The 22,927-nt window shown below is 39.7% G+C and overlaps 6 protein-coding genes across 13 annotated transcripts; 2 read left to right on the top strand and 4 right to left on the bottom strand.

Moving 5' to 3' along the window:
* Positions 1-246: 246 nt before the first annotated feature.
* On the bottom strand, positions 247-6,620 carry LOC112164662 (BTB/POZ domain-containing protein At5g47800). Of its 7 annotated transcripts, none has more exons than XM_024300939.2 (7): positions 5,509-6,620; positions 3,663-3,750; positions 2,935-3,128; positions 2,638-2,707; positions 2,147-2,551; positions 1,255-2,013; positions 247-979 (listed from the first exon to the last, which is right to left on the bottom strand). In XM_024300939.2, the coding sequence occupies exons 3-7, from the start codon at positions 2,991-2,993 to the stop codon at positions 386-388; spliced, it is 1,887 nt and encodes a 628-aa protein (XP_024156707.1). In that variant the 5' UTR covers positions 2,994-3,128; positions 3,663-3,750; positions 5,509-6,620; the 3' UTR covers positions 247-385. The 7 variants fall into 7 exon arrangements, with proteins under 7 accessions (XP_024156707.1, XP_024156710.1, XP_040362066.1 ...); XM_024300942.2 differs by having other exon boundaries at positions 2,935-3,101; XM_040506132.1 differs by having other exon boundaries at positions 3,663-3,742.
* A 1,508-nt stretch (positions 6,621-8,128) lies between these two features.
* Positions 8,129-10,581, bottom strand: LOC112164666 (protein phosphatase 1 regulatory inhibitor subunit PPP1R8 homolog). The gene is made up of 2 exons (XM_024300951.2): positions 9,739-10,581; positions 8,129-9,336 (listed from the first exon to the last, which is right to left on the bottom strand). The coding sequence occupies exons 1-2, from the start codon at positions 10,113-10,115 to the stop codon at positions 8,523-8,525; spliced, it is 1,191 nt and encodes a 396-aa protein (XP_024156719.1). The 5' UTR covers positions 10,116-10,581; the 3' UTR covers positions 8,129-8,522.
* On the top strand, positions 10,480-13,751 carry LOC112164671 (DNA-directed RNA polymerases IV and V subunit 4). The gene is made up of 11 exons (XM_024300957.2): positions 10,480-10,607; positions 10,689-10,795; positions 10,874-10,936; positions 11,034-11,072; positions 11,190-11,273; positions 11,497-11,608; positions 11,695-11,772; positions 11,897-11,930; positions 12,005-12,073; positions 13,303-13,399; positions 13,509-13,751. Exons 2-10 carry the CDS (start codon positions 10,723-10,725, stop codon positions 13,375-13,377), a joined length of 627 nt encoding a protein of 208 aa, XP_024156725.1. The 5' UTR covers positions 10,480-10,607; positions 10,689-10,722; the 3' UTR covers positions 13,378-13,399; positions 13,509-13,751.
* A 128-nt stretch (positions 13,752-13,879) lies between these two features.
* Positions 13,880-15,712, top strand: LOC112164668 (uncharacterized protein At4g26485). Of its 2 annotated transcripts, none has more exons than XM_024300954.2 (3): positions 13,880-14,495; positions 14,574-14,700; positions 14,854-15,712. In XM_024300954.2, the coding sequence occupies exons 1-3, from the start codon at positions 14,237-14,239 to the stop codon at positions 15,131-15,133; spliced, it is 666 nt and encodes a 221-aa protein (XP_024156722.1). In that variant the 5' UTR covers positions 13,880-14,236; the 3' UTR covers positions 15,134-15,712. The 2 variants fall into 2 exon arrangements, with proteins under 2 accessions (XP_024156722.1, XP_024156721.1); XM_024300953.2 differs by having other exon boundaries at positions 13,948-14,495; positions 14,574-14,772.
* Positions 15,713-15,800: 88 nt separating this feature from the next.
* LOC112164664 (glucan endo-1,3-beta-glucosidase 5) lies at positions 15,801-19,254 on the bottom strand. Its single transcript, XM_024300949.2, has 2 exons — positions 18,652-19,254; positions 15,801-17,213 (listed from the first exon to the last, which is right to left on the bottom strand). The coding sequence occupies exons 1-2, from the start codon at positions 18,996-18,998 to the stop codon at positions 16,103-16,105; spliced, it is 1,458 nt and encodes a 485-aa protein (XP_024156717.1). The 5' UTR covers positions 18,999-19,254; the 3' UTR covers positions 15,801-16,102.
* A 1,130-nt stretch (positions 19,255-20,384) lies between these two features.
* On the bottom strand, positions 20,385-22,725 carry LOC112164665 (ATP-dependent 6-phosphofructokinase 2). The gene is made up of 2 exons (XM_024300950.2): positions 22,018-22,725; positions 20,385-21,561 (listed from the first exon to the last, which is right to left on the bottom strand). Exons 1-2 carry the CDS (start codon positions 22,576-22,578, stop codon positions 20,740-20,742), a joined length of 1,383 nt encoding a protein of 460 aa, XP_024156718.1. The 5' UTR covers positions 22,579-22,725; the 3' UTR covers positions 20,385-20,739.
* Positions 22,726-22,927: the final 202 nt, after the last annotated feature.

The raw sequence follows: 22,927 nt of genomic DNA, 5'->3' as shown, positions 1-22,927 counted from the left end.
AGCTGTTTCTTAGTGAAGCTTTGGGCCTGATTTTGAGATAATAAGACAGAGGCTCCCTACGTGAGGTGAGTACGTTTCACAGCAAACTTGAATAAAATAAAGTAATCCAAAAATGATTGAGGGACGTTGGCAGAAATTAGAATGAAGCTGAAGTACCTTTATCCAAAATTGGCGTATGCATATGTAGGTTAATCTCTGGTTATGCTAACCAATACAGATATATGCTTTGAATTTCCACCGCATTACTGACACAATACTATATTGAATAGGGCGCACAACATTGTTCAGAACTCCAGAATTTTCCAAAACAAAAAACTTAAATTCATGTACATGTGCAAAATAAGAAAGGGAAGAAGGATGAATGTTGATACATATATTTAGTTTGCTATCTGTCTTTGGCTTTGTCGCGGCCATGGTCTGATGATCTACTTCCCTTTTGTATCATCTTGCTGGCGTCCAACTTGCTCCCAGCTGATAATATTCCCAGCTCCCTGATTTCTCTTCCCATATTTACTTCTTCCACTTGTATTTCACCCCTATTCACAGCCCTTCTTTCCGTGAATTCCACTGCAGACTTTGCTTCTGATCTTTTCCTTTGCTCATAAATATCTCTCTTTCCAGTAGCATTCGTGGTTTCAGAAACGGCATTATTGGTTCTTCTCGTGCCCTCCCCCCTACTGAGTTTTTCATCATCTCCACCCAATCTTAGCTTAGCTGCATGATCTTCACCCCTGCTGGTAGTTGATGTTTGTTTTCTTGAGCTGGAAAGTTGCTCCAGCTGGCCCGGTAGTCTATGAGAAGTCACTGCTGCCTTAGAGTTGGAACCTCTCTCTTGCTCAAAGAAGAGGACTTGCACAACAATCCTCAATGGTAGCCTCTCATTTTTGACAGCATGAGCACGTACCTCTGGCGACAACTTCTGGCAGTCTAAAATGCGGCACAAGCGCTTCTTATCTGCCTTGCTCAGATCAGAGTGCTCCTGCTTAATATGTATATATAATTAAGAAGCCACAACATGAAATTAAGTAGAGAGGAACCATGAATGAAAACTAGTACCCAAAAAAAAAAAAAAAAAAAAAAACTACTTCGTGCACTGCACAGCATGAAATTAGACAGAGGAATTATATGCATGTCTACTGTCCATTGCTTGCTTAAGAGCAAATTGTATTTCAATTCATTCTTATTGGTAGCTACTAACTAGTTCAATATATATGATTCATGTATGGTAATTAGTGACAGAGTTTAATTATTTACCTTTAAATAAATGTTAATAGCCTTGTAGATGTCATCATGGTCTTCCCTAGCCATATCTGGCAAAGCTTCAGCAAGAGTTGCCACTTTTGATACTGGCATGTTGGCATCCCTTGCAACGACTTGAAGGTAAGAATCAATGATCTTCCCAACCTTTCTTATTGTCCTGAAAAAGTGGTGGCTGTTTTCTGCAGCTGCTGCAGGGGATTGTCTTCTCCATATCACCAAGAAACTTTGCAAGAGTGCCAACACCAAGTCAATATCATAAAATTCAGGGTCATTGGGTGAGTGTGAAGGAAAAAGCAGGTCATTCACGGTTGCCTCTTCAAGTTGTAGACTGGATCTCCTCAAGAGTTCTGTCTTTGTCACTGGAGACACTCCTCCTAGATAATTTGCAATAACAAGAAGCCTTAGCAAGAAACCAACTGAAACCGATCCCTTATCTCCAGGAATCATACTAGCAATGGTATCAACAATCCTTCGATTCTTTTCCATTAATGTTTCATCATGATTATAATCGCTATTTTGATCCAGAGGAGGTCTAATGTTTGTGGTGTCTGGTAGCCAACGACAAGCATAGACGTGCAAAGCCTCCCCAATGAGCTGTGGTGGCAGCATATAGGTTGATCTAACAGCAGTAACTATACACCGAAACAGGTCTATATCAAGGTCTGATATATCCTCTGTCCACCAATCCTTGGGGACAGAATGATGATGCTTTTTGTTGTAACCAGGTCTGGTATAAGTGTATGACCATGTCACCTGAATTTACAGATTAATACCCAATTATATACATTAGCTTTAGCAAACAAGTAAAAAAAAACTAACAAGTTAGCTTCTAAAAGAAGAGAATCAAGGAGAATAATAAAAGGTGAAGTACAAAGATAAATATGACCTGTGGTGGGGGTGTAAGGATTTTTTCAACAATTGAATCGATGCACTTTCTGATGATTCCAAGATTCTCAGACCAGTCAGGCAACTTAACAGTAGTTTGTAGTGTGACGATGGAGTCTTTCCAACCTTCGAGAATGCATGAATTGAGGAAAGCCTCGAGTTTTAGGACAAAATTTCCCTTGTCTACAGATTCAGTCATTTCAAGGAATTTAGCAGCACAATATGCAGGTAAAAAGTTATAGGCACTGAGTTTTATTTTAATTCCATAACAGAACTTAGCACACAGTTCAAAAGCTTCTTCGCCTCCTGGAATGTCGTGAAGCTCTATGTTCATTTTTTCCAGATCACCAGAATCACAGCAAAGCCGTTGTAATAGACCGCATTTTGGAAGCAATGGAAACTGCAGCTAACAGAACCACAATCAACTATATATCTCAATCTTCACCTGATAACCCCTACACAAATTATTCCTTAACGACAATCAATTCATACCTTATGGAGAACATAACTGATGCTGTTGATTTGTATGAGAAGGTCGCTGGGTACATCTGAAACTACAGACCTGCAGATAAGTTATACATAGTGAGCAGTACTAGATAAGTGATCAATTTCTCCTGGCTCCATAAAAAGAATCCAGTACTATATAGGCTGCTTTTAACAATTTCATTACTGCTATTTGTGTGAGAATGTATCATGCTATGTAATATGTACCTCTAAAGCATTTCCATATTCATCTATGAAGTAAATAGATCAAGCGGTAATTCCTAACAATTTATAAAGCTATAATACCTGGCGGCTCGTTCAGTGTAGAAGGTATCCGGCTTGGTCCCAATTTTCATAAACTTCATCTTCAAATGTATTGGTATATGTATATATATTCTTAACCAATGATCAAAGCAGCACTTGTCCCATCAAATCTGAAAACTGGTGCAGCATGCGAGCTGTTCGGTTGATTTCTAAATTCCGAAAAAGATTGAGACAGCCTAAATTGAATGATTTATAGGAATGATTTCAATATATTCAAATATATTAGAACATTTAGGTCAATATGCAAATAGATTTCTGAAAAGAGATTCTATATATATATATATATATATATATCACCTCATTAATTGAGGTCAGATTTTTCTGAAAAGATTCTATCCATATCACCTCATTAATTTTGGTCAGATTTTTTTTTCTGAAAATATTCTGTATATATCACCTTATTAATCAAGGTCAAATTTTGCAGCAGAGTACAATGTTCAACATCTAAAGTGTATGTACGTATATATGTGGATCAAATACAGTGACATTTACTTAGACACTTGCATTTCACCAATTAGCTCCCCCGTATCAGAAATTTGAATTGAGTAGTTGAGAAAAATCAAAATGATATAGAGGATGCAGCAAAGAATAAAAATGCATGCTGTATATATACATCAGTACATGCAAATATGGATTCAATCAAAAGCTATGCGGCATAAGGAATGAATTCATTTGTTTGGTAGAGATAGGGGCTAGCTCACAGCACTTACCTAATCGATCACCTTAAACCCTGAAATCTAAGGACTAAGGTTCAGTCGAGACTTGAGGACCGCCACCATCTATCTTGTTCCTGCAAGACTAGCAGCGGCAAGCCACCCCTTTATGTTATACAACAAGCTAGGAGGAGATGGAGTTTCTAAATAATAATTGATATCGAGGAAATTAAAGAGAGTAAGGGTGGAAGTTTAAACTGCAGCAATTCGATCTTTGCGAGGTGAGACAACCAAAGAACAGAATTACTGTGAGAGATGATAAAAGATGAGATCAAATGTATATATACATACATGCAAGGGCGTCTAGTTGATGAAGCTGCTCAATTAAATCTTATTTGGACGTTACTGAAAAGTTAACTCAAGTGGTTGAGCCTCATTTATATCGATCCTGCCAATTAGTCAAGTCAATGACACACTGGCCCCTCCTAAAACGTACGTTACTAGTCAAGAACCAGCAAGCTAGCATTGTTGACTTACCATCCTAGCCTTAAGCTAATTTATATTAATCGGCTAATCAATGACATGATGACCTGAGATGAACTGATCATGACTTCATGCATGAGTTCATCATCAGTACTACTAGTTGGACTGAATGACTAATAGTATTGATTAAATGATTCAAACCAACAGATCAGATGAATATCTGAATCAAAGCAGATGATCAATTTGCAGGTGATTGAACCATGCATGGATATCATTGATCTTAAAACATAGTGCTCATCTGTTGACAATGAAGTGCATGCCATAAAAAAATCATGGTCGACCTATAATGGGGTTGTATTCAGATTAATATTAAGTGGACAAAAGAACATTTATATAACACATTAATAAAGAGGATAATATTGTATAAGCTAAGAAAAAGGGACAAAAGGAAATGGAAAGAATAGTACTAGCTTGAATTGAGGATATGATCATATCGATCATGATCATCATGTCAGCTGCCAGAAGCCTTTTAATGTTAATTATCAGCACTGATTGGTAGAAGACCTGAGCTTAGGCTACTGTGGTCTGTGCTTTTCCAGACAAGTGGTGGTAAAGAAACACAGCACCCATGCATAGTCGTATATATATCAACTCTAATGTAATTAAGCAGCATAAGCCTTGCAAAACACCTTTTTTTTAAAGGTATCAACTTTACTAGCTAGATCCCACATCATATATAAAAGAAAAAGTAGCCATATCAAAGTGAATAGTAATACACACGTACGAACATTGCATATGTAGATGGTCATGTATGAGTACAAGTGCGACCTAAATACATACATATATATCTTTGAATTCGATCTGGAGTTGGGAAAATTATTAATTGGAGGCCATTTGATCACCAACATGCTCTCTCTTTAGCTATTTTAGGCGGCACCCTCTTTTGACATTTATAAAGGAACCCCTGCATAACCTTCAGAAGGTTTTGTTCATTTCCTTTTGTCCATATTATTCTATTGGAATTTTCTTTTCTTCCACTGTTTGGCTGATTTACTGGATTTTTATGTATATGTAAGAAAAAGCATGTCTAGCTCACAGTATGTTTAGACATGATATATTTAACCTCTAGCTGGCTACCAAAGTAAGGGCAGAATCTTTCTTTTACAATTTCATCTGCAATATACAGAACAAAAGGCCAAGCCACCATGATCAAGCTTTTGAATTAGTTAATTACTTTGTTGGGGTTATTTACCAATTACAACATGTATGCAAGTTAAGCTGAATGTTCCTATGAAATTCAAATATCATCACGTCAATCTCTCTCTTGCGTATATAGGGTAACAGAGTTTTAGTTAACAGCAATCCCACTATTCCAGAACTGCAGATCGAATAATAAATTAAGCCTGATGAAAGAACGTACCGGCAGTAAAGAAATGAATTGGTTTAATTCCAAGCCAGCAGCAGCAGCATTTTGCAGCAAATCAAATTCAAAGCAACAACTTTAGCTTCAAACTTCCCAGTCCAAGTGATGAGTCACGGATCGATCAATATATATAATTGCAGAAAGCCAGTGCGGATACCAAAGTGGAACCACTTAATAGTTAAGTACTCGAGCGATCATGGCAACAAGGAGATAGCTAGCTAGTCAGCTGGACTGCTGGAGGGGTTAATTCCAATTAATAAGCATGCACACGCAGATATATATATGCATGCATATATAGTACTCAGAGGAAAGGCAGATCGAGATGGATTGATAGGGAGAAAGAGGGAGACAGAGAGATCGAGCTCATGATCGAGTTAATAATTATATATATATGAGTATGTGTTGGCTAGAATGATATAGAGCAAGTGATCGAGAGACAGTACTGACTACAGATTTTAAAATGATCGATCAAGCTTGATTGAAGTTGTGGGGAGGGAGCTACCTAGAACCTAGCTAGCTACAAAGAGAAAGGAGAGAGAGTGTGTGTGGGGGTGGTTGGGATTAGTCAACATGGTAATGTATGAAAAGCAAATATCATTAATATATTGAGTTTGGATGAATAGATGGATACAAGGCTGCCATGCTATAAAGGAATATCATGGATCAGTCGACTCTTGTTGTAGGAATGAATGAATTATGAGCAATTTTGACACCCAATTCCTGTTCACCTCCACTGCTTGAGCTGGATTGAAAATTCAGTAAACAATGAAATAAAGAAGAAAGGCATATATATGAAATAGATGGATATGCAAGTGGTAAGTGGCCGGGAAAATAAGACCAATGCTAGTGCCCTTGCTCATCATGTAGGACCATTCCTTTCGTCTGTAGCTACTTATAGGTTGGGCAGTCTAGTCCAGACCAGTCTCTACAAGTTAGTGAATATTGATATCCAGAATAGGAAGATCCTGCATTGTGTTCCTCATCATGCTTCCCCCCACTACGCAGGTATATTCTTCTTCTCTTTCAAAGGAGTTGGTTCCCCTTGATTTGCATGTCGCCCACGTGTCTCCTCCTCTACCGTTGCTTACATCTCATACCCTCACTGATGGGATGCCCTTGTCGGTTGCTTTCAAGGCCGCACTCGGACAAGTATTTCTTTCCTTCCTTCCACTCTCAACTCTCCAAGTGACTGACCCAAAAAAAAAAAAAAAAACAATAGAAAGCAAAGCGTCGAAGCGTCGACCTCCATCTATCTAGAATTTAGTTTTACGCACGTTCCAATCTGTGCAACGTGTATATCACTCTAGGTTGATCATCGACCTAATTAGAGACAGTCATGCCCCACCCAGTCCCTTCAATCCCTTCGGTGTTGAAACATGATCCACCGGCTTGCTCACCCGAAGCCAAGGTTGATTTGTTCTTGATTAACTTGCTTAGAGCTAGCTTAATTGATCCAATTATATTACGATGACAAGCTGCTGATGATCAGCTAATCTAACATGATATCATCTCTTATGTTTGATTGAAATACGTAAATCGATCACCCTTTCCGGTCTCTTTTAATTAACTGATCAGATTTCGTTATCATTGTCCATTATCTAAGATTAATCTTTGCAAAAGGCCAACCATGTAATCTACCGTAATGTGCCTTTCATACTCCTTTTGTTATTGTACCTATACAATTATGCATTAACTAATGTCCATTCCCCCAGTGTGGACGTGCATATTACGGACTGTAAGCGTTTCCCACACTATATGGTATTATCACCGATTCACCGCCACCACAAAGATTCCTCCTCTCTTCCCAAACTTTTGTAGGAACTTTCTACCCTTTGTAAGGCCTTGCTCACTATATTCTACTAGGCACGCATGCATATATGACTGTTCAAGTGAAACCCGATATATAGCATATAAACTTTTGATTAGAACAGAAAACATGCTTAGACTTGAAGGAAGAAAAGCGACTAGAGATTATTTACAGAATGAATATATAATGTCAACTTCCTGCATCTGCATGTGCAGGTCATGTAAAATCATAGCCTCAATATACCTGCTATATGGGAGTAGTCAATATCTACTCTATCACAATGGCCCCTAGCTAGTACTGAGTTCTCCAAAAAGCAAGGATCTTCCAAATTTTGGCAATCAGGTTCAGTTGGGTACACCACATTGCCCATGCCTCATTCCACAATAGGGGCACAGCGCTTGTTTGCATTTGCAGTCTGCAGGGTCATAAGACTCATATCTTCTTTGACGTATATGCCTCTACCAGATTCTCCTACTATTAGTACCAACTTACTTTTCACAATTCTTGTTTCTTATTTGTCATGTCTGCATTAAACTACATGCATGTATTTTGAGTGCGTGTGTGTATTGTTAGATCCCTATACTGTCATACATACATGAAATGTCTCCTACTTTCAGGATTTTCTTTGGTTTTCAAAATAATTTCATGCGTTGGATGTGTGAATTATTTAACATGCAACCTATCTCTTTTCCATACATAAGATTTTGCCTTCATGTATGTTTACCTAGTTTTGACAACGCTTAATATGCTAAAGATGTGCAACAATCCATAATTTTGACAAGCCTACAAAGCAATTGAGATACTACAACATACTAACAAACCCCCTTGCCATATCATTATCAAGAAAAAAAGTTGAACACTGTATCAGCATCTCACACCAGACTTGCACCACCATAAACATATCATATAAGGTTTGAAAATGAGTTAAATAAATGACATACCTGGCAGCATCATATACGGCCTTTCCATTCCCTCTATGGTTACACAGTTTCGAAGCCACAATCTCAGACAGTAACTGGTTTGGAGATTATGAGGCAGAGCATGCCAATACAAAGAAATTTGTTGATGAATTACAACAAAAATCCCATCCACAAGGGAAGCAAGACCATACAATTTTCATGCGTTACAGCTTTTCAACCTCCAAAACATTCCCAAACCCAAAAAGAGGAGAATAAAACAATCCATCCACAAGTTCTTGCTTCAATCAGTCTCCAAATAAATCATCCTCGTCACCATCAACTTGGCCCGAGTTAGTTCCATGGTTTGCATTCGATGGCTTTTCATCAGAGTCTTTACCTGGAGAGGCAGTGGAACTAAGTGAAGGATATGCCCAGGAAGTGCCCACTTTGCCCGAATAAGATTCTCCATAAAGGTCATCATATATCCCACCTTTTGGAGCAGTTTTGACTCTATCTAAGACTTGTTGTAATTTTTCAGTCATCCCCTTCTGGGAATTATTCGCTTCCTTGGCAGATGATTGCTCCTTCCCTTTGGGAATTACTGTAGTCTGTACAAGGGATCCATATTTTCCAACGAGACTTTGCCCTTCTTTTACACCTATCGGACCAGGTTCTGTTTCTACATCCACACCATCTGATATACCAACAACTTCAACCAACTGTCCTCCAACTTGATCCCTGAATGATACTCTTGCCTTCTTAATTCTCTTAGAGGCTCTCTCCGGATGCTGGGTGTCACCTTTCTTGTTTGCGGAGTTAGCTGACTCATTGGGCCTAGGCAGTTTGCTAGACCTGGTCAGACCATAACGATTTAGAAGCGTATTATAAGCGACAACAGCTTCTTCATCAGATGGATCAGGTGGTGGTGGCAGGTCAACCTCGGAAGGCATCGGAGGACGAGGAAAAAGAGCTGCATCGTTCTTTCGTAAGACATAAGTTCTAGTTGATGCAGCAAACCGCAAAGACTGCCCAACTTCAAGCTCAACAGGGGTGTCTTTAGTCACCCGTTCATTTGCAACAAAAGTACCGTGCGCAGATCCCAAATCAATTACATATATGCTGTAGAAAGGATAAAAGCCAGTAAATGGCATGAAGACTAGCAAACTAAATGCAAGAAGGTTCAACAACATGAGAAACTATGTAAACATGAGATTCAAGAGGCATCATCCCAACAAAAAATGTAGAGATGAGAGCACGTGTCATGGGGGAAGTTATCATGAAATCTATCTCAATTGAATCATAAAAATTGAATTGAATGTTTAGTTCAATAAGGCTACTCGGGTATTGTCTGAAAGACCAGATTCCAACGCAACAAACAATCAGGGATCCTAATAAGGGCAATCAAGAGCAAAACAGAAAGACAATTTTGATTCAAACAATAATATACAAGTAGAGAAAGATGGATGTTAAGGCAGGAAACAGAAAATGGAATGAAGAAGATGTAAGGGAGTGGGGAGTGACCTTCCATTCTTGTGAGGAACAACAACAGCATGCTGGCGGGAAACAGACTGATGATCAAGCACAAAATTACAAGTATGAGATTGGCGACCAAAGATGTTGCGGCGCCTATCAAGAGGAATGCGGTCGACAAGTTGACCATCCTTCAAGACTTGAAGAAAATAAACACCAGGGCGGGGATCCATTGCCCACTCGGGGGGCTGCCAACTCGACTGACCCTCACCAATCTGAGTCAGATGCTGATGCTGAGGGCCGGCCTCCTGAACAGCACCAGTGGGGGGCTTCTGAGCTGGAGTGGAGGATTGGGCATTGGCATTCACTGAGAAGGGTTCCAAGGACTGAGCTTTCCTAAATCTATCAAGCCCAGCTCTGCCGTACATGATGGATGCAATTCTTCCTTCCTTGTTAAACTAATTAGACTCTGAGTTGCATCAGCAGCAGCGCTCAAATCTATCTGGGTCTACACTAGTCCCTCCTCCAAAAGCGAAAGCCTTCAGTCTAGGTAAGATGTTATTTAACCATCATCCAAACACCAAAATTTGAGAATCAAAATGGGATGGGGGGGATTCAAGAAGGTGAGACCATCGGAAGAGAGCGAGAGTGGCCGCAAAAGGGTTTAGCCTCCTTCTGCCGCCGTAATTACTCTCTCTTTTACTTCAATTCTCTCTCTTTTTTTTTTTTTTTGGCCAAAACTCAAAAGACGCGATTGCCCTGATTTTGAGGGCACGCGTCATCAGCTTGCTATGGGCATTCTGGACACAATGCAAACGAGAGTGTGGGTGGTATTGTATTGGTATAGCGAGCAAATTCGGTCCACTTCGAATCGACGCCGGCTTCTTCTTCGCTCGCTCCCTCCCTTTTCTGGGTACTGGGTACTGGTACCTCTTCCTTTCCTTCTTCTTTTTCAGGGCTTATCACAACACTAATTAAATGTAATGCGGATGAATTTTCAGAACGGACAAAGGGATTTCAAGGAAAGAGTGGCCAATGTCGGACAAAGGTGGAAAGGGTTTTACTTTGCCCAATGGAAAAGGAGTGAAATCCACTCCTCTCAAGGATGGTCTGCTCTTCCTTCCTTCCTTCTTTTTCTCTCAAAGTAAGTAAGCATCTTCACTCAAATATATTTCTGTTTCTGCAGCTCCTCTCAAAGATAGCTCAGCCAAGTCCAAGAAGGCCAGAAATGTTCAGTTTTCTTCTCAAGGTTCAACCTCTCTCTCTCTCTCCAATTTATCATTCTCACCACCATTTACTTCTTTTGCTTGCATGTGCTTATCTTCTTCAATTCTCCCACTTTATAGGTTCAAAATCTGATAAGTCTGCTCCTGCTTCCAGCAAAGGTCCCATATCGGTTTTAATTCTTCTAATTTTTTTTTTTCATTTTAGTGACGTCCCTTATTATATATGTCATGCATCTAAAATTTGTCATCTTTCTTCCCTAAATTGTGATTTTGAAGCTAATTCGGGAAAGGGAGGAAAAGGAGACAGTGGAATTGGAGGAAAGAAAGAACAAGAGCCACTGCAGCTCAAAGTTGAGAATGGTAAACCAGTTCTCTTGCCACAAGAGCATTTTTCCTGTTATTAAACTTGGGTGTTTATTTACCAGCGCCAAGTGCCCCGTGTTTTAATTTCATGTGTCTTGCATAACATATATACTCAGTTAGAGTAAATCTTGGTGAACAGCTCTGACAGCTTTCTATATCAAATTAGAAATATTTTCTCAGTTATAGGCTATGATATTGTAATGTTTGTTGGTGTATGTAGAACTGCCTAAGGGTGCCAAATGTCTGATGGATTGTGAGGCTGCGGATATCTTGCAAGGAATACAGGAGCAGATGGTCATACTGTCTAAAGATCCTACAATTAAACTCCCTGTGTAAGAATGAAGTTAATTTACAGAAGAATGGCAGAGTCATAATTTTGTTGTGTGCACATGAAATATGCTAAATTGTTTGGTTTCAGATCCTTCGATAGGGGACTGCAGTACACCAAAAAAAGCACCCACTATACAGATCCTGAGTCTGTCAGACGAGTTCTTGAGTATCCTTCATTTTTTCTGTAATTTTTTTTGTGTGTGTATGGTGTGCTTGTATGTGCTTGTTTTGCTCCTGGAGTCTGTAGATAAATACATTTCTCTGCTGTTGAACTCTTAACTGGGACATAGGAATCTCAAAACATATGGTGTCACAGACGGCGAGGTTACATCTCAACCTTTGGTACCCGTCCTTATTATTTAAGCATTGGTCTTGACTTCAATTCTTCTCTTCTGCAGATATGTGTGATTGCCAATGTGTATCCAGAAACTGCCGATGAAGTTTTTGCTCTACTCCCTTCCTTGAAGGTAAATTAATGTTCAAGTTTGTTGTTTTCAGTTATGGCTAGTCTTTTAACCTTTGTATTTAATTGCGTATGTTGACTCCGAGCTACTTAGGAGATGATTTATATACTTACGTTTAGTTCTAGTAAGTAACATCCCAAGAGCATTTTTTCTTTTTGTCAAAGGTTTGCTTGTGCTTATCTAAAGGATGAAAACAGCATTAGTGGTAATTGCTAAACAAAAAATAAAAAATTTGAAGTTGCAAATTCATAACTTCCAATCTGTTGTTGGAAGACTAATATTCCCTGATCTGGGTATATTATACAATCACCTTTTGCAATATTGGAGGGTCAGGATTTATACATTTATCTTTTGCAATATGAGTTGCTCCATGGATGATTCAAATATAGCTACAGTTGCTTAAAGCAACTACGGTGGAATACTTTCTTTACAGAGCTTACATTTGATTTGCCCTTTTGTTTTACCAACTAATCACTTAATTAGGATAAAGTGTATGTATACAGGTAAAGTTGGTGATTCCTTTCTACCCTTATGCAATTAATGTAGAACCAATTACTTGTTGTGCTGCTCTTCTTCCTCTTTTCTTTTATCTAAATGAACTGAAACATTCATTCAAGATATCATCCAATCCGGAAAACCATATTTTATCGTAGAGAAGGGACGAAAATAACCTAGGAAAAAAGTAATTAGAAAACTAGGCACTATTGTTCTTCCTTTGATTGATCTTTTGCTCTCCTCTGTTTTTGGTGTGAGAGGAAAGTTTCGAGAGCGCAATGAGTAGTTACTTTTGGGGTGTTGAATTGGTGTGATACAATGTCCCTAAATAAACTCTTGGCTTTTGAACTTTCCAACCTTCTAAACCAGTGTGTTGCTATATTAAAAGTCAAATTCTATGAATCTCTGTTGGTGTCATATTTATGCAAGCATTCTGCTTTGGAGCTGCATATTATAATGTTTCGACTTGCAGTTTCCCGATGGAATTGTTAAGTTACTGAATTCTAGTCATTAATATTCTGCCTACAGGAATGTTTGTTTATTTTATTGTTTTACAAATTCTGCTGACATCTCACCGAAATAAAGATTATGTTAACATGAAGTCTAAAGCAATCTGAGGCTGTCACTTTACCCTTGAATGACATTGTCTTTCCAGTCACTTTGCTAGCCTATTCTGATTACAACAAAATTAAAACAATGAAAGAAGCTGATAATCCATAGTTGTTCATTTCATGCAGGCTAGGAGAATCATGCTCGACGACCCAGTCAATGATGTTTTGAGTGAGCTAGCTAAGCTTAAAAAGTCAGCATAATATTTCTGATTTTCTGTATTAGGTGGGGATCACTGCTAAGATATATTAATTTCCATTTTGTGTGTAAATGGGATTATATGGCTGCCTCCTGTACAGCATGATTGATCGAGTATTCTGGTAATCCAATGCAGGCTAGTAGATGCAATTGGAGCACTAATATGAGGGATCCTGCTTTGTGGATTTTCCAGGGTAGAGAGGCAGCATGACCTACTTATGCTTTTGTTAAGTTCCTAGTGGTCCTTTGAACTTTATGACCTTAGAATTGGCGATTTCTATGATTGTAAATAAGGTTGTAATTCAACTGGCTCCGAGTAGTTTGCTTTTCGCCTTTTCTTAGTGTTGTGGATAGTGAATGTGCATTTTAGCGGATGATATTTCACATTAAAATCAACACAGATCAGTAGATAGAGGTTTGATTGATTTCTGTGAGGCAAGAAGAGGCCAGAAGGAACAGGGAAAGAAAATAGTCAGAAAAAGCTTTTGCACGAGTATGGTTTTTATAGCATTGTATACATCTGCAGGAAGAAAATGATAGAAGAAGAAAAAAGAAAAATTCTTAAATGAAAATAATAAGTCATATTTAACATTAAAAAAGGTGGCCTGATTGTGTAATTTGTAGCCTTAGGCCAGAGCCAGACTTGGTGGTCAACCCAGTAGCTGAGAAGAAAATGAGCATCAAAGCATTATATATAGCTTTGTTCGAGAAAAGAAAAAGGTGGGAGGGCTAAAAAAAGGGTCCTGGAAAAGAGAGTGCATTCACCTTTGCTGCAGTCGTGGTCCTTGGTACCCGCTTGTTACTTTGTTTAGTGAGAAAAGCAGTCGATTCAACTAATCAACCGTAAACAGAAAGAGGAACAGAATGGGAAGAGAAGACGAAGAAGAAGAAGAAGAAGAAGAAGAAGAATACCAACAAGAAAGGGAAACTGATGATGATGATGATGAATCTTCAGCTTCAGAGGAAGAGGAAGAATCAGAATCGGAAGAGAAATGGAGAAAGCACTACTCATCCAGGCATAGGATATTGTTGGTCGGAGAAGGAGACTTCTCCTTCTCTGTGTCTTTAGCCACACACTTCGGATCAGCGCGCAACATGGTCGCCACCTCTCTCGATTCCCAGGGTCAGTGCTAGCTTTTATATCTATGTCATCTTATGATCATCACTAACAACCAACTAACGAGGATGATCTGAATTGCAGAGAAGATATGTAGCAAGTACAGTAACGCAATAGCGAATGTGAGGGAGCTTGAAGAAAGGGGATGCTTAGTGCTCTACGGAGTTGACGCCAAGACCATGAGTCAACACTACTTCCTCAGCACTCAGAGGTTCGACAGAATTGTCTACAACTTCCCTCATGTCGGCTTTCTCTTCCGGGAGGATAGCTACTGCCAGATCCAGTATATACTGCTCTCCTTTTTCCCATAGAGGTGATAAATTAACTATTACTATTTGATGATCAATGAATATGTGTCCAATAGGTTGAACAAGAGATTGGTCAAGGGTTTTCTCAGGAATGCTAAACTTCTTTTGAAAAAAGAGGGAGGGCAGATTCATATCTCTCACAAAGAAGGCCATCCTTACAACAAATGGGATTTAGTGAAGAAAGCACACAAGATTGGAGGACTCGTTCTGACCCAATCTGTGCCCTTCTGCAAGGATGACTATCCTGGATATGACAACAAGAGAGCCCATGGTACCCTTTCCGATGCCTCTTTCCACCTTGGGGATTGCACTACTTACATGTTTAGCCTTGCTTAGTCTTTGTTTCCATCACATACTCTGTTATATATTTGCCTAGCACTCTTTCAAATCAACAATCGTTTTTAGAGATCGAAGACAAGGCTGCTTGAGGCATCAAGAGGATTCAACATGTAATGTAATATATGTAGAAACGCAGAATCATCAACTACTTTGTTTTGACCACATGTAGATGGTCGAACGTGCTCTCTCTTATTACTTGTCAAGAGTCGACTGAATGTATGCTTTGCTTGCTCAATTATCAATACTATGCATAGTTGTTGCTACCTTCATTGCTTAGGGTCAGTAAAAATGGTGATGTAATTATTCAGCCGCTGAATACTTTGTTTTCCTTCCCTTTTCACCTTGATCTGCTTCCACTGCTCAGGGCAAGTTTCAACAGAAACCAGTCTCCACCAACACTCTTCATAGACATAGCAGCAAAAGACATATTTTGTGTGTTGGCTTTAGTCCCCAAAGTGCTGGACGGATTGTACTGGAATATTAGCTTGCCGAGAGGATGTATAAGAGACCTGGTAATTGAATATTAGCTTGCTGAGTGAATATATAATTTAAGTCCTGGATGATCTGTTGATTTTTCTCTGTTATTTCCTCCCAACATGGCATTTAGACAAATAATTTATCTGTAGTTGTCGATGATTATTTCTCTGCAACTTTCAATTCAGAATACTTGCTTTTGAATATTCCATCATTAGATTTGTACATGAATTATATACAAATAATTCAATACTCCGACTGTTAATACGAATACAATCACCAAGGTACACAGCACCTACACTAACCCTGGAATAATCTATCTAGATCATTATTCAATTATTCGTATCCTATGCTTATCATAAAGAGGGTTACACAGCACCTACACTAAGTCTGGAATAATCTATCTAGATCATTATCGTACTCATATCCTATGCTTATCATAAAGAGTAGAAGTTCCAGACGACGGGACTTTGAAAAACCGTTTGAGAAACCTTACTCCACAAAAATCCAAACCCTCCATGTAATAAGAATCCAAATCCAAACAATGGCTGGACTGTGATGTAGTTGAGAAATCGACGTAGAACTGGATGTAGTAACACCCACAAGAAACCTGCACTCACCCGTTGAAGGGTCTAGGAAAGTGACCATACCAAGCCCATCAAAATCACAGCTCTGTTCATGCTGCATTTGGACCTGATAGTAACTGTTGAAAGCATATGAGATATTTCCCTTTGCACCAATTCCGTTACATGATCCCCCATAGCTGAGTGTAGTACAATCTGCAACACTACAGGCAAGTTTCATATGGCTTTCGACAGCAGACAAATCCCTTGCTGGGTTTGCCACGCACCACCTAGACGGAAGATACTCAACATTCTTTGCATTTATCAATCGTCTGCTGCCTAAACCAAGGTTCAACGGATACTTAGCCTGGCCATCAAAGGAAAAAATTCCCCAGTGCCTTTCAAAGGTTCCCGGAAGTGTGCTCTTTGCCCCTTCATCAAGCAGACCAAAAAGATATACATCCACCGGAGGGGCACCTGGCCTTAGAGGGGTTCCTTTATTACTTAGAACATGATTTATGAGGCCTTGGTTGAATGTCATTGCAGCAGTGAGATTTGCACTGATGGTTCCATCTGTCGGCCAACCCACCTCCCCAATAACTATAGGCATCTGACCATATCCCAGTTTGCTCAGGGCCGCAACCAGTGTGTCAAAATTTCCATCAAATGCATTGTTGTAAACAGCGGAACCATCTGTGACAGAATGGCTAGTCCCCTCAAAGAATGCATATTCTTGAGGGAAATCTGAGCTTCCATAGAGACTTAGAAATGGGTAAATATTGACTACAAAAGGAGAACCATTTGAGTTGAGAAACGAAACAAGCTGAGTCATAAGTTGAGTTAGTTCAGGTCGAAACGCCCCTTGAGAAGGAAGTGCAGCCTCATAGGCATCAGCATTACAGGGTACCACTAACTTCACATAACTTGCAAGGTTCACTTTAGCCAAGGACTGTTGTAGATTCAGCAATGCAGGCATGACATAAGGCTGAAATTGACCCGAGTAACTTGTAAGGAATGGCTCATTTCCGACTGCAACATACCTGTCATCATAAGCCAAGAACTAAATTATAGAACTCTGGATATGTGTGCCAAAAAAATATAATACAGTACCAGTACTTGTATAAATAGATCCAGAAGAAGCAATTATTACATCAGACTGTCTTCTTCAGTTAGGCCTTTCAGCAAAATGAAAGTCTACTGTTAGCAGAAGAGAAACTTCTTTTCATAAAAGAATTGAGTTAAATTTGTGTGAGAGATTCCCTCATGGAACTGTTAGGCTTCCTGACAGAGAGATCTTCCTATGTGGTTCTGACATACTAATTTTAGATAAGGACCAGTGAATAGCATAGTGCTCCACTGAAACAGCTAAAAAATACTTGCCTCTCTCTGATGTAATATATCTATGTTTTAGCATAAAAGCGGTTTTATCTTGTGGTGGTGTCCTTACAAGGGAACTACAAACTTTTCTGTTGGAATCAGATGCTTTGGGTGTAGATATAGAAACTTGGACAATCACTACGCTTAATGAACTTTCCTCGAGTATTATCTTAACTAGGAAGCCCATTGAAGGTGGGTTAAACTCATATTCCATGACATTATTGACGTCTGGTTTCACTAGAAGCTTGCTATGAAGAATAGAAGGGGAGTCTGGTTTAGCACGTACAGCAAGATGAGTGAGCCAGATATTAGAGCTTTCTTAGACTACATAACTATATGTTGTGAAAAGTAGGGTAGAATCCAGCTGCATAGGATTATCAGAAGTTCGAATTGAGTTGTAAGGTACCAATAAGACTTGTTAAACACACCATTAATACCGTGTTACCAACTCGCATTACCCTGAACCTCGTATGGATATAAAGATGTACTTATAAAATGCAAATGGAAACACTAGCTCAAATGCCATCTGATCCAGGTTTCCAACAGGGAACAAAAGTACCAGATGATCAACAAAATTTTGAAATATTTCTTATTGATTAATTGTTCATAGTGATTTTATCTTCCACCCAAAATATTCTCTAGAAATGTTAGAAATCTAGCCGCAATCCTGAAGATTTCTAAATCTTCTTCATTTCTAGGCAGTTAGTATTGTCAGCTTCTTCAGAATGGTGGAACTTAATTGTAAACCAGAATTATTCCTTACTAGTAATAGATCAGGTTAATATTGTCTATAAGCTTCTAGCTCATATCTCAGCACACAGAAATCAATCCAGCTAGTTTATCACCTGATCATATATATGAGAAGTGATCGAGAGGTGAAACATAGCAGCACCACGAATTGCAATTTAATTTACAGTATGTTATCAGAAGCAAAATTAAAGTTGTCACCTTTTATGTCCCTAGCTAGTGCTTTTCACATAAAGAGAAACATATAAGCCCAGAAGAGAAGGAAAAGAGACTTGGTAAATGCAAAAAAGAAAGATGAACGAACATGAAATAAAGAAATAATGGAACTTGGAACAAAAGGAGGTTGAGAGGGACCTTATATCGACGCCATTTTTAACGACGTATCTAGAGACATTGCGGCGAACCCACAAATCAGAGGCATCAGTGGAAGAGCTCAAGAAGGCCAACATCTCATTGGGGATTCCAAGCATGACCTGAATTCCAGAGCCCTTGAGAGCCTCAAGGCAATCTGGGTCTGACTCGAAAAGCTTCACCTTGGATATCTTGTTGTCTTTCAAGAGATCCACCACAGTGGAAGGCTTGAGCTTGTGGAATGACAAGGTCCCCCAGTTCACTCCTATGGCTGCTTCTGCCCCCCTTGGAGCTGTCAACCAGCAAATCACTACTAAGCAAACTACCCTTGCTGCTGCTGCTTCTAACATCTTTATCTCTGATCAAGTTGGAAAGCCCCCCAAAGCCCCCAGCTTCATTCAGATATTAACCGCTCTAGTTGATCAGGTGCCACCGACTTACTAGTATTTGTTAGTGCCAGATGCCACGCTAGGATTTGCTACAAGAAGAAGAACAAGAACAAGAACAAGAGCAAGAAGAATAAAGTAGAAGCAGCTCCCAGTACATCTGACATGGGAAATTACTTGCCTATCCTCCCCACCAGTGAGTGTACCAATGTCCCACAGCGGGAAGTTTCGGGAATTTCAATTTGTTGGTCTCATCTCCCTTGGCAATTTATCAACATACACATGATGATGTGCTCCTTAACCCCCAAATGAAGGAACGAAAATGACGTGACAGCCACACCCTTTCAAATTTGCTTTTTTCCTACAGCTATCGGCCATCTGTTCTTTGTTGGTAATGATAATAAAGACGAGGTTAAAGTTCATCAGTTGAACGCATTTTCAATGTTTCAATTTGATTTATAAGATCGTCCAAAAATATTATGGTATTTTTAAACAATGAACTAATATAACATATCCGAGTTTAATATCTGGAAGCACTGGCCGGAACTCTCAAGGGATCGAGCTAAACCCTAAAGGATATTTAGCAATATTCACACAAGATAATGATACAATTAAGGGTATATGAGAGTTTTTTAATATATCTGCTAGTGGGACATATTCCTTTATAAAGTTTTGTCTAGCTCGCCGACTTCCACGAGAAAATGGGCTCAAGGTGATCCAGCATGAACAGTCTCTTTCTCTTATCATTCTCTGTTGCCTATAGGCAATTTCTCTATGCATGCAGATGCAGTCCTCACCCTTTTTTGCTGTGGCGTAGAAGAATTTTCGCTTTGGCTCCCAATAATCTAGTTGCCATTCTTAAACAAGTGATATATGCGTTACTACTATGAAGTATGAACCACCAGCAAAAGTAGCCTAAAAGTAATTCTAGCTGCTGTATCATATCTTTCCAGTATATATAAGCCTCTGCTTTAGGCATAAGATGTAGGCGAGCTAGGGAGATATATTTGCTTTTAATTGCATGGAATATAGAAGTAGCAGATTTTTTTTTTTTGGTCAAAATAAAAGTAGCAGATAAGTCTATCTTTTTTTCTGTTCACTATTGGAGACTTTTCAAAGCAAAAACAGAATTTGAGATTCCAATTGAGCGTATCGCAGAGGCTACTTCAAAGTTCAAACCAGTTAATTGGTCAAAAAATATAAGTGATCCATCCGCGTCGCAGCAGTTATATCATCCTTTAGTTTTGAGTTTAACACAGCAAACAGAAAAAGACAGTTGCTCACCATTCATTGATTCCTCTAAAAAGAACCAGCATTTCCATTTTAACTCGATCTTTCCTGCCATTTCCATGAAATAAAATCTGATCTCTATATTATTATATATAAAGTTACAAACTGTGAAAACGCCACCTTATTCTTAAGAAAGATCAATCATACACAATTGACCGTGCATCTATGCGCACTGAGTATTTAAAACTATATCGCATGCAAAGCTAGCTTATTCGATCATCACCAAAACTATTATGATGAGTCTTTAATTTGCAGATAATGCTTAACAAGACATGCTTGAAAATTGTTGTCACAACTCGCAACTAGTCTTATCTAGTAATTAAGACAGTGATGTGAAAAGCGTAGCTGGCTTACTCGGCTAGAGATGGGAAAAGATCGAATTGAACTCCCCTATGCATCCAATTGATGGGATCAGTCAAGTCCTCATAAAATCAGGCTGGTTTGTGACGGACCTTACCCACGCCCATTGGTGGTCTCTCGTGTTGACCTCATTCTTAGCCTTTGCTACCTCTTCAACTGGAATGTAAGCATAGTTGCCATTGACAGGGCCAGGGACGAATCCAGTGTAACCAGCCATCACTCCATGAATGGCTGAATGGGCAAGAAGTGTACAGTACAAGTTATCCGTAGCATTTGCAGGGACGGCCCGTATCATGTATGTAGGATCTATGTACTTGACTGTGAAGAGCTCACTGGGGTGATCCCTGCTCCACCAATTCTTGAGCTCCGACTTCAACCATTGGCCAACATCTAGGAACACTGGGTTCCCAGATTCATCCCTCTCCTGTTTCTGAGCCTCGTTCCTTGGAATTATGTCCTGTCCCGCTCCTTCAGCCACAACTAACACTGCATGTCCATTTTCCCTCAGTCGCTGCTCAAGGAATTCAAAAAGCCCTCCTTTTCCTTCCAGGTAAAACTCAGTTTCTGGGATTAGGCAGCAGTCCACGTCTCGGCTGCTCAATGTTGCATGGAGAGCAATGTGGCCTGTACTTCGACCCATCAACTTGACCAAGCCTATTCCATTCACTGCACTTTCAGCCTCCACATGAGCTGCACTGATTGCCTGCTGGGCCATTTCTACTGCTGTCTGGAATCCGAAAGATCTGTCAATGATGCCAACATCATTGTCAACTGTTTTTGGAATCCCAGTAACCGCAATGTGCAGTTTTCGCTTACAAATCTCATGAAATATCTCAACTGCCCCCCGCATTGTGCCATCTCCACCTATAATGTACACCTGCGCCATGATGGAGTACTTTTATCTACTATTTCCTTTCATACATTAATCCATGCAGGTATATACAGAACGGTTTACTTAATTTGGTTCATGAATCTGGCCATAACTATAAGGTAACAGACCTGCCCTGAGGCCCTGAAATCTGAAATTAGCTAGCTAGTACTCCATTTACATGACAATAATTTCTGAAAAGACAATTGTTGATCATGATCTTCCGTCCATATACAACTTTTATATAAACCAACATCCACCCACTACCTTGGATTGATTAATAGTAACTGATGGATAGCACCTTCAAATTTGTGACATAGTTCATGTGGCTATTGGTGACATATAGTGCATCAATTACTTGTTGTATATGCTCTACAGTCTACATACAAATTGATGCCACAAACAAATCTACAAACTAGTTAGTAATTAAACTGAAGAATAAAGAGATGATAGTCAATTTGGTACCTGATTATAGCCGCGATGTTGGATGGCATCGACAATGTTTTGAAGATGAAAACCACCTCTGGAGGTCTCAAGGACAGTGCCGCCATTCTTGTGCCAGTGGTCGACGAGCTTTGGGTTAAGCGGGATGGGATCCATTGAGTAAAATCCACGATAGCCAGCCTTGATACCAAAAATCTGACGGACTCCGTAGAGGTCCCAGAGGCCAAGAACCAGCTCTCTCACCACCGTGTTCATGCCCGGGCACAGCCCACCGCATGTCACAATAGCCGCCCTGATGCTCGACGGCTCAAACAAGATGTGCCGTCGTGGGCCGGCGCGATGGTAAGCCGAGGCGGGATGAGCGGAGGCGGCGCCGGAGGCGGCGAGGTCGTAGACAATCTGGCGGAGGATGACATCGGATGGGGTTATGTAGAACCCGTCGGATGGGTGGTAGAAGGGGTTGTGTTGGAGTGGGTTGGTGTGGGTGGGGAGTCGTGAGAGATAGTCGGTCAGGTGGGGTAGTTTGTGGAGCTTCACTGGAGATAATGACAAGATCATCTCCTCTGTTGTGGGTTCTGCCATCGTCGTCTACTCAATCAATTAATCAAAGATGATCTACTCTTTCGTTTTTCGTTTTGCTGTTTGGTTCCATCACTCGACTGATCGATCTATAACCGACCGATCGGAGCATATATTCAATCAAATATTCAATATCATTAATTTTACAATTAACATGCACTTGGAACAGAAAACGTGAACGTGGCGCCCTTTTACACAACCATCGACACCTAAACCCTCAACGTTGGAACTTTCACACGACATTACATTTTGACTCTTGACACTCCAAAAGATAAGACGCGACAAACAACAACCATACCAGTCATAACTTTCACTCAAACGACGTACCCACCGGCGGAAATTTATAGAGCCC

This window comes from Rosa chinensis, chromosome 5 (assembly GCF_002994745.2).
Source record: "Rosa chinensis cultivar Old Blush chromosome 5, RchiOBHm-V2, whole genome shotgun sequence".
NCBI classification, from domain to species: Eukaryota; Viridiplantae; Streptophyta; class Magnoliopsida; order Rosales; family Rosaceae; genus Rosa; species Rosa chinensis.
The sequence above is the reverse complement of the archived record's forward strand: the minus strand, read 5'-3'. Positions and strand labels throughout refer to the sequence as shown.

Bases quoted from the DNA above. Each gene is read 5' to 3' on its own strand.
- LOC112164662 (XM_024300939.2), bottom strand. From the start codon at position 2,993: ATGAAGTTTATGAAAATTGGGACCAAGCCGGATACCTTCTACACTGAA. The intron at 2,708-2,934 runs GTATTATAGCTT...ACTTATCTGCAG, and splicing joins TACACTGAACGAGCCGCCAG to GTCTGTAGTTTCAGATGTAC. The intron at 2,552-2,637 runs GTATGAATTGAT...TGGTTCTGTTAG, and splicing joins TCAGTTATGTTCTCCATAAG to CTGCAGTTTCCATTGCTTCC.
- LOC112164668 (XM_024300953.2), top strand. From the start codon at position 14,237: ATGGGAAGAGAAGACGAAGAAGAAGAAGAAGAAGAAGAAGAAGAATAC. The intron at 14,496-14,573 runs GTCAGTGCTAGC...TCTGAATTGCAG, and splicing joins CACCTCTCTCGATTCCCAGG to AGAAGATATGTAGCAAGTAC. The intron at 14,773-14,853 runs GTATATACTGCT...TGTGTCCAATAG, and splicing joins GATAGCTACTGCCAGATCCA to GTTGAACAAGAGATTGGTCA.
- LOC112164671 (XM_024300957.2), top strand. From the start codon at position 10,723: ATGTCGGACAAAGGTGGAAAGGGTTTTACTTTGCCCAATGGAAAAGGA. The intron at 11,274-11,496 runs GTAAACCAGTTC...TGGTGTATGTAG, and splicing joins GCAGCTCAAAGTTGAGAATG to AACTGCCTAAGGGTGCCAAA. The intron at 11,773-11,896 runs GTATCCTTCATT...ACTGGGACATAG, and splicing joins TCTGTCAGACGAGTTCTTGA to GAATCTCAAAACATATGGTG.
- LOC112164665 (XM_024300950.2), bottom strand. From the start codon at position 22,578: ATGGCAGAACCCACAACAGAGGAGATGATCTTGTCATTATCTCCAGTG. The intron at 21,562-22,017 runs GTACCAAATTGA...ATCATGGCGCAG, and splicing joins AACATCGCGGCTATAATCAG to GTGTACATTATAGGTGGAGA.
- LOC112164666 (XM_024300951.2), bottom strand. From the start codon at position 10,115: ATGTACGGCAGAGCTGGGCTTGATAGATTTAGGAAAGCTCAGTCCTTG. The intron at 9,337-9,738 runs GTCACTCCCCAC...TCCTTTCTACAG, and splicing joins GTTCCTCACAAGAATGGAAG to CATATATGTAATTGATTTGG.
- LOC112164664 (XM_024300949.2), bottom strand. From the start codon at position 18,998: ATGTTAGAAGCAGCAGCAGCAAGGGTAGTTTGCTTAGTAGTGATTTGC. The intron at 17,214-18,651 runs GTCCCTCTCAAC...TTATGATGACAG, and splicing joins AAAAATGGCGTCGATATAAG to GTATGTTGCAGTCGGAAATG.